This window comes from Hoplias malabaricus, chromosome 3, assembly GCF_029633855.1.
Source record: "Hoplias malabaricus isolate fHopMal1 chromosome 3, fHopMal1.hap1, whole genome shotgun sequence".
Classification (NCBI taxonomy): domain Eukaryota; kingdom Metazoa; phylum Chordata; class Actinopteri; order Characiformes; family Erythrinidae; genus Hoplias; species Hoplias malabaricus.
The window spans coordinates 38655251-38667747 of NC_089802.1; the positions used below are offsets into that span (position 1 = coordinate 38655251).

The window sequence follows — 12497 nt, forward strand, 5'->3', positions numbered from 1 at the left end:
CAGTTCCATGTGATCTTTGCATGCTACATCACCAGCCACCACAACAGCACCTCTAAAGTGCATTTCCCCAACTAGGCTGCACTCTTCTTATCCACAGCCACTGAATAAAACAGTATTTCTATGTTAAGTAACTGAAAGTTTGTAATTAATATACCTAAGTTCTTCTGTACATGTCCTGTCATGCCTCTTCTGGGCCAATCACCTCAGGCGTGGTGAAAAGGTTCAGTCATTGCTCTAACATAAAGTTGTTATTCTTCCTTACCAGCTCCAAAATTCAGTTTTCAGGGATCTCCAGTACTGCATCACCCACAGGGGGAGACATTCATCAACACTGAGCAAAAGAGCAGACAGATGAGGGCCTCCTCTGTAGAAAAAAATGACTAAACTTCTATCTTCAAGTTGTTGTTCTTTACTGTCAGTGTCCAGAAAAGAGACAGAGAAGTGAGAAGCACTCCCAGGTCTACACTTAGATGACTGCTGGTATCCAGGAACAGCAGCTGCACCACAGGGTGGAAAATGCATTGGTCCCCAGTAGGAGCGCTTCGCCTTAGTCTTTCCAGATCGTCCTGTGGATAGATGGAACGTGATGTGGAATGCTGATGTGGTGTGTTCATTGACCACGCCCGAGGTGATACTGATCATGGGCATCATATTACCTACTGGTTGGAGACATTGGTGGGGGCAATGTATTCAAATAACTCGCATTGTAGGGAGGAGGAGTCTCTAATTCCCCCTTTGTGTGTGTAGAGTCATGTTTCCTGTCTACAATGTGTGTAGGTGGGGTCCCTGTCTCTGGGCCATGCTTGGTGTTCTGCACTTCCTGATTTTGTTCACTTGCCTCAGTGCCTGCTGCTGTTGAGTCAGTATTAGGAGTGGTATGTGTGATTATAACAAACAAATTGCCATTGTAAGCACATTTCACCCTTTTCAACTTAATCAAATCCCCTTCTGCCTGATCACTCTTACTTTTAGCCTTCTTTTATGTAAAATACCCGCCTTCTCCAGCTTCTCTTTAGCCTCTTCCACTGCTTTCTTTCTCACAACCATCATTTCATTGAAGATTCTCCCCAGTGATATTTTTTCCTCCCATTTTCCTGTGGTAAATTCTTTCACTGCCTCATTCAAATCCCCCATTACCTCATTCTCTAGATCTTCCCTCTTTTTAACGTTGGGTTCCAATCCTTTCACTATTTTAGCGAGCAGTTCACATTGTTCTTTGACTGATTTCCATTGCCACTTCCCCTTTCCAAATCGAGAATTTAGTTCTTCCTCCAAAAATCTCTTATCTTGGTCTGCCATACTGATCAAAGACTGGACTTACCCCTCAAATTCTTCCAGTGGGATCTTCACTCCTACTTTCTCACTCAACAGTGCTTCGTTATCACCATTAGGTGTCCACACGGGAGGAGGATTCAGAGAACACGGTTCCTCTTTACCTTGGTCCAGACTCAAGGACCTCGGTCCCTGACACGAGGCTTTTCCTAGCCTTACTAAACTTCAGGCTTTTTCCTGGTCCCAGACGCAGGCCCCAGTCCCAGACTTGGGGTTTAGGGAAGTCCACTCCCAAGGAGACCCAGTCTCCTAGTCTTTAGTCTGAGTGCTTGTCAGTGGCTCAGAGGGGTCCACCACCACCCAGCCAAAACACAGAAAAATACTTATTAAGACAACACAATACAGACCTCACTCGGAACTCACTCTTCTATATTTCTATAGTATGTTTTAAATTGTTCACTCCCACTCCTCATCTACAAGGGATTACCTACCATACCCCACCATTCATTTTTAGCTGTGTTCAATTCGCAGAATTTTATCTTAATTAGTTTCTGCTTACCTTTCAGTGGGGCCCCGGATGAGTGCTGAAGTATCTCGGTCCCTCTGATATCTCTCAGCTCCTTTGCATCATGTCGGGGTCACCAAATTGTGGACAAATCTGTCCTGCATGTTTGTTGATGCAAATAATTGGAACAGAAGAGATTGACACAGAGTTTGAGTGAACAATCAAAACAGTTTTTATTATACGGAATTCCGGAGAGAACAGTACATTCATTAACATCCTAGCCTTTACCTCCTGTTCTCTGAAGACCTTGCTTTCTGACTCTTAAGCGAGGTGTCTGTTTGTGATTGGACCTCAGTTTGTGCACATCAGCGTTGCTAGGCAGTTGCTATGTGTGTACAACTGTCATTTTATTCCTCTCTGTCTGGGTAGGTATGTGTTATGAACATTCTGTTCTGCATCAGCTGATTAGCCAGCTTAAATGGTGGTGTAGTCTGGAAGGTAAGGCGTTGGCCCTCTCTACATTATAACTATAAGTTGATTTTGTAAGTTTCCTTACAAATACACATTAATCAGATACCAATAATTGTTCACTGAACCAAGGGAACATTTCTTGACAATCTTTTGCAAGATTCTGGTCTGTTTTGCTTTGTCTAGAAATAGTTAATCACATGTAATGACCACATTTTGTCGCAATTAAAGTAATTTAATATTGTTATAGAAATAATAATAATAATAATAAATTTTTATTTGAAAGCACCTTACAAGTAACCCAAGGACACTGTACAATAGATAATAAAAGTAAAAATAAAAGGTAAATAAAAAGGTGAATACACATACATACATACATAAACACATACATAACCATAAACACATACACATAATATCATCCATATGCTAGTTTAAAAAGATGAGTTTTGGTGCTTAGCTTAAAATGTGGGACCTCAAGCAAATGGAGGCTTGAGGACTGAAGAGTACGCACTGGAGAGTATGATTGAAGTAAACTACTTAGATAAGAAGGGGCAAGGTCATGCAAGATTTAAACACCAACACAAGCAAGTTGTACTGTATACGAAACTTCACTGGAAGCCAATGAAGACGACTTAGGACTGGAGTAATATGCTCCCATGATCTTGTATGGGTCAGCACCCTAGCAGCAGAATTCTGCACATACAGCAGTCTGCTCAAAGCCTGAGCAGGGAGGCCACACAACAGAGTATTGCAGTAGTCGAGTCTGGAAGTTACAAATGCATGGACTATGGTCTCAGCAGCAGTGAAAGAGAGAAAAGGGTGAATCCTTTTATTTTTAACATGGTAGAAGGATGTGCTACATGTGTTGTTAATATTTGATTCAAATGATAATGTAGAAACAAAAATTTCTCCAAGATTTCTCACTAGTGTTGAGGTAGAGACAACAAAACCAGGGATACAAACAGCAGTGTCACTAAACCTCCTGACTGTTGCAGGAGAAGCAATTATCATTATTTAGTCTCAGGAAGTTCTCCATCATCCAAGCCCTCACATTGGCTAAGCAATTCAGCAAGGCACTAGGCGGCAAGCTGTGAGAAGGTTTTGTACAAATGTATATCTGGACATCATCAGCAAAACAATGAAACTGCAGCCCATGATGTCTAACGATGTCACCAATAGGAAAGATGTACAAAATAAAAAGCAGGGGCCCAAGAACAGAGCCCTGGGGGACACCATGTGACAAGGAACATATGTCAGATCAAAAGCTTCACATTGAAACAAACTGCTGCCTACCAGAAAGATACGATTGAAACCAAGCTAATGCAGTACCAGTTATGCCAAACATGTTTTTGAGCCGAGTTAGTAAAAGGCTAGGACACACTGTATCAAATGCTGCAGTAAGGTCCAATAGGACAAGAAGACTCGGTAGTCCTTGGTCAGCTGACATCAGCAAATCATTGACAACCCTAACAAGAGCAGTTTCAGTGCTGTGATTCCTCCTAAATCCTGATTGGAAGACCTCAAACAGATCACATGATTCAATATGTCCTGTTAACTGAGCAGCTAATGTTCGCTCCAACAGTTTGGCAAGGAAAGGGAGAATAGACATGGGTCTATAATTTGTGAGATTCTCAGGATCTAAGCCAGGCTTCTTGAGAACTGGAGTAATAGCTGCCAGTTTCAAAGAAGCTGGGACCATTCCTGAACTAAGTGAAGCATTGATAACCTTGGTAATAAGAGGACAGATAAATGGAGAACAGGCTTTCACCTGCTGTGTTGGCAAAGGGTCTAATTGACAAGACGTTGCCCTTGAGAAATTGATAATCTGTGAAATATACTGTTGGTTTACAGTACGGAAGGTAGAAAAATATTGTGGTGAATACATGCACTATCATGATTCAGTGAACTCTCTATATATTAAAAACAGGGTGTGCTCCTACAGCAATCGCTTACTACCATTTGGGATGGTGTATAAAAGTCAAACTTGTCATTAGTAACCGTAATGTCAACCGTTCTAAGGTTTTTTATCAGCCGAGCTTTGGTTAAATTTTTGAGTTTCTCTAACCTTTCCTCTGTATGATTCTCGATCACTGCATTCTCATGCAGGTATGGACTAATCATGAGGAGTTTGCTCAGGCACTCTGTCTCAGCACAGTTTCCATAGGGATGATCTGCTTTTTGTGGGTCCGCATTTTTTAGATTAAACAGTTTACCACAGTTTGAACATGGACTTTTCTCTTTGTATTCATTCCTGTTCCAGTCCCGAAAATATGCTTGACATTGCAATGACTCTGGGAATGTTATACCTTCACCAGAATCGGCTGACTCTGTAAATGACATGACTGCATGAGAAACATATTCGTGCCATGTTTTGAGACATGACAGATCAATCAGAATGATTTTGGCAACTCCTTTTCTGCAGCAAATTGATGCTCCATAATATTTATGAGAGTCTAAATGTGAACACACACAGATAACTGTAGATTCTAGTGTGTAATACTGCTCAGTCTTTGAGCCTGGACTTTGAAGAGGGTTTGGAAAATTCAGCTTCTTCAGCAGATGCAGAAGTTCTTTTTTGATGTTTTCAGTAGAATAAAGTATTTCCATCTAAAACACAAAAAAAGCATTAATGAAACATGGAAAAATGGCAGTTCTGATACACACTGAAAGTCTTAAAATACCAGTCATTTAAAAAAAAAGCGGCACGGTGGCACAGCAGGTAGTGTCGCAGTCACACAGCTCCAGGGACCTGGAGGTTGTGGGTTCGATTCCCGCTCTGGGTGACTGTCTGTGAGGAGTTGGTGTGTTCTCCCCGTGTCCGCATAGGTTTCCTCCGGGTGCCTCCTATGGTCCAAAAACACACGTTGGTAGGTGGAATGGCAACACCAAAGTGTCCGTAGGTGTGAATGTGTGTGTGTGTCTGTGTTGCCTTGTGAAGGACTGGCGCCCCCTCCAGGGTGTATTCCTGCCTTGCGCCCAATGATTCCAGGTAGGCTCTGGAGCCACCGCGACCCTGAATTGGATAAGCGGTTACAGATAATGAATGAATGAAAAAAGATGTTACATTCTAAGAGGAATGTGAAATTCTAACCAATTCCCTTATTCTCTTACGCCTAAATTTGAAAAAAATCGAATTAGCTTGAATATCTCTATCTCTGCAAAACAAAACAAGTTATTAATAGTAAACTCAGACACAGTCGCAATCTTCAAATCTAGGCTAAAAACTCATTAGCTTAGTTTATCTTTTGGTAGTTAATGCTTCCTATAGATAAAGGCAGCAGATCTAGGGGGTCCATGGACACAGAGAATTATAGTAAACTGAGTTTGCCGCTCCATGCGATCACTCAGGTTTGTTGACTGTGGAGCCGAGGGATGCCAGTGTTTCAGGAAGCTCCTGCATCTGTGTGTCCTTCTGGTTCCTCTCCTTTTAGTTAAAGCTGTCATAGTCAGATCTGCCGGAGTCATTAGCCATACTCTGGAAATCTTCACATTCTCTGCTTTTCATTCCCCCAAACAGATCAAAACTAACTCCATCCCTCTACCTTTTTCTGAGTAAATGACCCCCCCACTGTCCATCCGCTCCTGCTCCACGCTTCAGACCAGCTGCCCATGCTCCAGCCACCATCAAGTGCCTTGGAGCTGCTCCTACAGTGAAGTTCTCATGGACTCCTAACTATTATCACCAGTAGATTAACCAGAGGAGGGTAACCCCCCCCCCCCCCCCCACCCCCGTGTGAGCCTAGGTTTCTTTCTCAGCTCTGAGGGAGTTTCTCTGTGACACTGTCGCTCTTGGCTTCGCTCACCAGGAGATTTTTACATCTTTACATTTTTATATTTCATGTTAAAACTTTGTCTTTACTGGAATTCTATGAAGCCGCTTTGTGACAAATTTGATTTGATTTGATTAATACCAGAATGTTATCAATCCTGATCTCTTAATTATTTGTGTAATGTTTTATGGCTCCACATAGCAAGACTGGTCTAGACAAAAATAATAAACTTGTGATTAAAACTTAACAAAGATGAAGTATATGAACATTAGCAGACTACTTAACATAAGTTGAAATACTGTGACGCAGGTATCAGGATCCTTCAGAAGACCCGCACTACAAGTAACCAATGGTGTGTGGCACCCAAACTTTGTCTTGAGGGTTTAGACAATATGCCAGACACTGTGCCATTACAGCAAACCAATAGAAAATGCAAGAATGAAGAGATGGTTTGTAAAACAACATGAAAAGGATCCTGATGTAAATTATTAGCACATTTTCAATTTGTGAAAACTCGAACAATTTTACCACAGATTAACATCAATAATACCAAGTATGTGACTTGGCAGAAATGTTGGGGGATGTATGAGTTGTAACAGGCATGATGACGTTTATAGATATCATTGTGAATGTTAGCATCTCCAACAATATACTGAATGATTATTTCCCCTCAAGATATTTGGCAGGAAAAGTGTTTCACCATGAGACTTAACTTATACATACATTGGAAATCACATGCTTAAACAGTTTAAAAATATAATAAGGTGAAAAACATCACCTGGCAAATTATACTGCGCAAGCTAAACACACTAGGACATATATATGTTGTTGCTATCCAAAGAAAAACATGAATCTCTAAAATAGCAACTTTACAGGAGAAGGAAAAAATTCAGTGGAAGTCAATGTAAACATTGACATTTCTATTGGTCCATGCATCATGACATTTTCACACTATAGACAGCTGCTGTATATAAATGATCCACACAAATCCACCATGCATGTTTTTCTTTTGTCAGTGATGATATGTAACCTTTGCCCTCACCATGTCGAGTAGAATGGAAAATGGTGTCCGCGTTGGCAGGTCTTTGCTGTATCTCTTAAATGGCTCTGGAAACTTATTTCTCAATTTTTCAATGGTTGAAGTAGAGATAAAATCATTGGGAGTTAGTCTGTCTTTATGGATGTATCCCAGGAAGAAAATGCTGTGAAGCATCTGTTACACAAACAAATAAACATTTAACAAACAGTTGCATTCAATAAGTGACAGTCTACACATCTGTGACTTTGTCCTGCATTTTAGTGTCACACATACACTATATTGCCTAAAGTATTTACTCACCCATCCAAATAATTAAATTCAGGTGATCCAGTTACTTCTATGGCCACAGGTGAATAAAACCAAGCACTTACACAGCTAATAGGGAATGTTCCCACGTTGGCTAGCATTACCCAAAAGTTCTAATAAGATTTTAAAGAAAACATTTCAGTCTCAAGTTTATAAACACTTTAATGATGTCTGTCATTTTAAATAAAATGTTATTTAAATATTAGATTTCCTTGCATTTGTGAAAGTATGGGTCGTTCTCAGGAGCTCAGTGATTTCAGGTCCAGCCCTGAAATTTACTCACTGCTAAATGTTCCACAATCAACAGTCAGTGTATTATAACAAAGGATGCTACTGGGAACAACAGCAACTCAGCCACGAAGCGGTAGGCCACGTACATTGACAACACAGAGTCAGCATATGCTTAGGCACATAGTGCACAACGGTTGCCAACTTTTTGCTACAGACCTTCAAACTTCATGGCCTTCAGATTCACTCAATCTTTGTGAAATGGGTTTCCACAGCAGAGCAGCTGCATCCAAGCCTTACATCACCAAGCACAATCCAGTGTCGGATTTGCAGTGGTGTAAAGCACACCAACACTGCACTCTAGAGCAATGTAGACGTGTTCTCTGGGGTGACAAATCACACGTCTCCATCTGGTGATCCCATGGGTGAGTCTGGGTTTGGCGGTTGCCAGGAGAATTGTACTTGTCTGATTGCTTTGTGCCAAGTGTAAAATTTGGTGGAGGGGGATAATGGTGTGGTGTTGTTTTTCAGGAGTTGGCCTCAGCCCTTAGTTCCAGTGAATGAAATTCTTAATGCACACCAAGATATTTTGGACAATTCCATTCTCCCAAATTTGTGGGAACAGTTTGGGGACGGCCCCTTTCTGTTCCAACCTGACTGTGCACCAGTGCACAAAGCAAGGTCCATAAAGACATGGATGCGTGGGTTTGGTGTGAAAGAAACTTTGCCCTGCACAAAGTCCTGTCCTCAACCCAATAGAACATCTTTGGATAAATTAGCGCAAAGACTGTGAGCCGGGCCTCTTCCAACATCAATGTCTGAGCTCAAAAATGCACTTCTGGAGGAATGGTCATAATTCCCATAAAAACACCCCTAAACATTTTGTAAAGCCTTTCCGGAAGAGTAGAAACTGTTATAGCTGTAAAGGGTGGGCAGACATCACATTAAACCCTATGGATTAAGAATGGGATGTCACTCAAGTTCATAACCAAGCGAATACTTTGCCAATATAATTTATGTAAGAAATTAGAGCATGGACCCAAATGTGACTCGCTTACCTCGCTGCAATCAAGAATATTAATATCATAACAAATGTTCCAAACCAGTGTGTCTTCCTAGAGATAGGTTGACCATTTGACTTATTTAGCATATGAACAGGCAAAGCAGGAAGAGCCACAACAGCTCTCACTGTGGGACCAGAAGACCTAATCAATATCAAAGGAAGTTTATTACTGAGTAATCAACAACCATCACAGACAAAGTGAACTAGTCTAAACATGAAGGTGACAGAACTCAATTTCCACTGAGTCAGAACTTGAGTGGTATTTGCACATGGACTGTATTCAGACACAACTGACATCACATCCTTCAGGAGGAGCTTAGGGGAGGCGGTATTGTCCATTTATATAAGCTGTGTTTTTCTACTACTCAATGTTCAATCCAGCTCCGCTGAATCCACGACACATTATTGTATCTCGCAACTGCTTGCTGTAATAAAGGTTTTGCAGTTTTCATTAATTTTGAGAGACGTCCAATTTTTCCTACATTTATATACTACACCAGGAATACTCAAATAGAAATGATTAGGGGCCACAATTTTTTTTTCAATGACTCAAGGGGCCATTTATTGGGACCATTTATGATAACGTATCATAACAATATACAACATTTGTAACATTTCCTTTTTATTCAAAACAAAAATATTACCTAAAATAAAAATATAATTTGCATTTGGGCATAAATTTAAATTAATAACTAAATAAAACCAAACATAACCATGTTCAAGATCCAAAGCAAATATCCTTCAGGCAGCCCATTTCTTGTGCTTTGTTTAACAGACTATGTATCGTTGTGTCAAGAACTATTTCACATTTCTCAGCTTAATGTTCACATTGCACATTTTTATTGCCGTGACAGTTTCTTGACATATTAAGCACATAGGGCGAGTACTGGACGGTGGTAGAAAGAACGCAAATCTTTCTGTCCATTCTGGCTGAAACTGGCGGTTTTCGCTGTCCAGTTTTCTTTTTGGGGCAAATTTCGGGCATGTCATTATTGCTCCGGTCGGTAAACGTGTTGCTGCTGCTGAGCGAGAGAGTGACTGTCTCGTTTCCGAGGGCTTTACTGCTATCTGTTTATTGTTGCCATGGAGGCAATCCCCAGCCTCGTCTTGAGATCGCTGTGCGCGATTTCAAAATAAGAGCGGACAGCGCGATTGAAAAAAAATTGTAATTAAAAAAAAAACTTTTCAAAACAGTTCGCGGGCCAGAAACAGATGCCCAAAGGGCCTAAAAAGGCCAGGAGGCCGCTATTTGAGTATGGGGGTACAACACAGTCAATCCAGTCCAGGTTTTGTTGATTTGTTCTTAGTAGAAATGGGTTCAGTTAAAAACACATCCTCCGCAGGAGACATACACACTCTATCATTTAAACATGTTGAGGGAAAAGGCACATAACACAAAAAATATATAAAACATTTGTCAAGTTCACATTTTATGTTTGATATTTTATTCTAAATGTTTAACAACTTGGATGAAAACATGGACATTCTGACATTAGTTTTATATACGTTTTTATCGTGTGGTACTTTAAACACAGAGAATTCATCTCTGTCCTACCTCATCCATGTATTCACCAAGTTTCCTGTTGCTTCCTTGTTGTTGTAGTGTGATTATCATCATTGTGTTGATTAGCAACATGCCACATGTTTTCAAGCTCTCTTTGATATTTTCAGATGCTTTTACAAAATTTGGTTTAATTTTCCTGCAGAAGATTAGATGTATTAGATAAGAATGCATTCTTCCAACAGTTTGACAGAAAAGAGAATCAAACTGAGGCAGAACCCTATGAATCTCCCTGAGAATGATTAGGCAACAGGAACAAATCCAATGTAAAAAGAAAAGAATATCTTGTTAAGTAATGAGGCTGTGCTTTATATTTGCATTAAAAGTTACATTGTAACTGCATTAATATTGAAATGTTGGAGATTATTACTACTATTTATTCATTGATTACACACTTGAAAAACACATTGATGAGAACAAGGAATAAATATTAATACTATTATGTTGTTAAATATCATTTCTAATTTCCTTGTTTAATGTGCTATTCTGTTCTTGTAAAACGACCTTGGGTATTAGAAAGGTGCTATATAAATCTAACTTATTATTATTGTAAATAAAATAATATAGAACAGATGAGTTACTACGTCAATAAAACAGATGCAGATTTAATACTTTAGAGTCTGTGTTGCAACTGTTTTCCCAATAAATTTGTATAAGATTCAATCAATTAAAATACAGTTGTAGTAAAAATAATACCACACTAAAATTGAACTCACCTCTTGTTGCAGTTCATGTTCCTTTGGTTGGGCTACAAATAAAAAGATAATACAAAATCTTTTAGTTTCACTTTATATTAGATACATATGAAGAAATAATCCTGTAGCAGACATGCTGTGAATGAAACACTTACCAACCGATTCATATTTCAGGACACTGTTCAACAAGAATATCAGTAGAGAAAGATTGCTAGTAGTAGTCTTGGTGCTCTCTCTCTCAGTGATCACTGCCGCTTTAAAAATACCACACCACACCTTTGTGCACATTTTATGTTTCGTTTCCTGAGAAGTGAGTCAATCCAACAGCCATTTGGCTCACAGCAATGAAACTGACTGATGTCATCTTTTTAAAATCTGTTTAGAAATTATGTTCTAAAATGTTGTAGCTATCGGTTACAGCAGTATATATAGAGTTAGGGTGTAAGTATATGATATAGGTTTGCTATAAAACATTTTATATGTTGTAAAAAGAATAAAGGACATATATAAACTAGAATGCTGACAGATGTGCTCAGGGTAAGTTTGTCAGGACATTTAGAATAATTATAAGAACCACACCTGTTGAGTTTCTCAAAGCTTATTTTTTTAAATGCTGCTCTTTATTTAATTAATATATTGTTTTTATTTATTGTGGGTTTTTGTAGAAAATTTGATTAAATGCTTATACTTCATGTGAAATGGATTCTACTCTTATACAGTGATGTGTTTAAACAGCCAAAATAAAATATCAGTGATGGTATAAGAAAATTGTATTTGCACCAGAAATTTCATGGCACATTATTTCCAGAGCATTCCAGTCTTTTAAGGATAAAATTTTCATTCAAAAATCTTTAATTTCTGTCAACTATCATGAAACAATATTTGTCATGACATTAATTCAACTGATTTTCTCCAGGTCTGGGATTCCAGAAACTACCTCCTATTTTAACTAACGTAGAGATGTTTTTTTTTATCTTTTTTGTGAACATCTATTTTACATTTATTTCCTCTTCAGAATAGAAATACTCCTCAGAAATCTTGGATTTATGTTTCTGTAAATTCACATACCGGGTGGTACTGTGCTGAAACAGATACAGTTGCAGTCACACAGCTCTAGAGACCTGGAGGTTGAGGGATTGAGTCCCGCTCCAGGTAACTGTCTGTGAGGAGTGTGGTATGTTCTCGCTGTGTCTGCATGGGATTCCTCCGGATGACTGTCTGTGAGGAGTGTGGTGTGTTCTCCCTGTGTCTGCGTGGGTTTCCTCCGGATGACTGTCTGTGAGGAGTGTGGTGTGTTCTCCCTCTGTCTGCGTGGGTTTCCTCCGGATGACTGTCTGTGAGGAGTGTGGTGTGTTCTCCCTCTGTCTGCGTGGGTTTCCTCCGGGGGACTGTCTGTGTGGTGTGTTCTCTCTGTGTCTCCGTGGGTTTCCTCTGGGTGACTGTCTGTAATGAATGTGGTGTGTTCTCCCTCTGTCTGCGTGGGTTTCCTCCAGTGGACTGTCTGTGAGGTGTGTTCTCTCTGTGCCTTCTTGGGTTTCATCCGGGTGACTGTCTGTGAGGAGTGTGGTGTGTAGTCCCTGTGTCTGCGTG

General features: G+C 39.8%; 1 protein-coding gene across 1 annotated transcript; it reads right to left on the minus strand.

The window, feature by feature from the left end:
* Nucleotides 1–2032: 2032 nt before the first annotated feature.
* On the minus strand, nt 2033–11102 carry LOC136692621 (uncharacterized). The gene is made up of 5 exons (XM_066666176.1): nt 11063–11102; nt 10929–10960; nt 10207–10351; nt 7058–7228; nt 2033–4852 (listed from the first exon to the last, which is right to left on the minus strand). The coding sequence occupies exons 1-5, from the start codon at nt 11072–11074 to the stop codon at nt 4163–4165; spliced, it is 1050 nt and encodes a 349-aa protein (XP_066522273.1). The 5' UTR covers nt 11075–11102; the 3' UTR covers nt 2033–4162.
* Between the last annotated feature and the right edge of the window lie 1395 nt (nt 11103–12497).

Bases quoted from the DNA above. Each gene is read 5' to 3' on its own strand.
- LOC136692621 (XM_066666176.1), bottom strand. The intron at 7,229-10,206 runs GTAGGACAGAGA...TTTGTGTAACAG, and splicing joins TTGGTGAATACATGGATGAG to ATGCTTCACAGCATTTTCTT. The intron at 4,853-7,057 runs GTGAGGGCAAAG...TTTGTGTTTTAG, and splicing joins TTTCCATTCTACTCGACATG to ATGGAAATACTTTATTCTAC.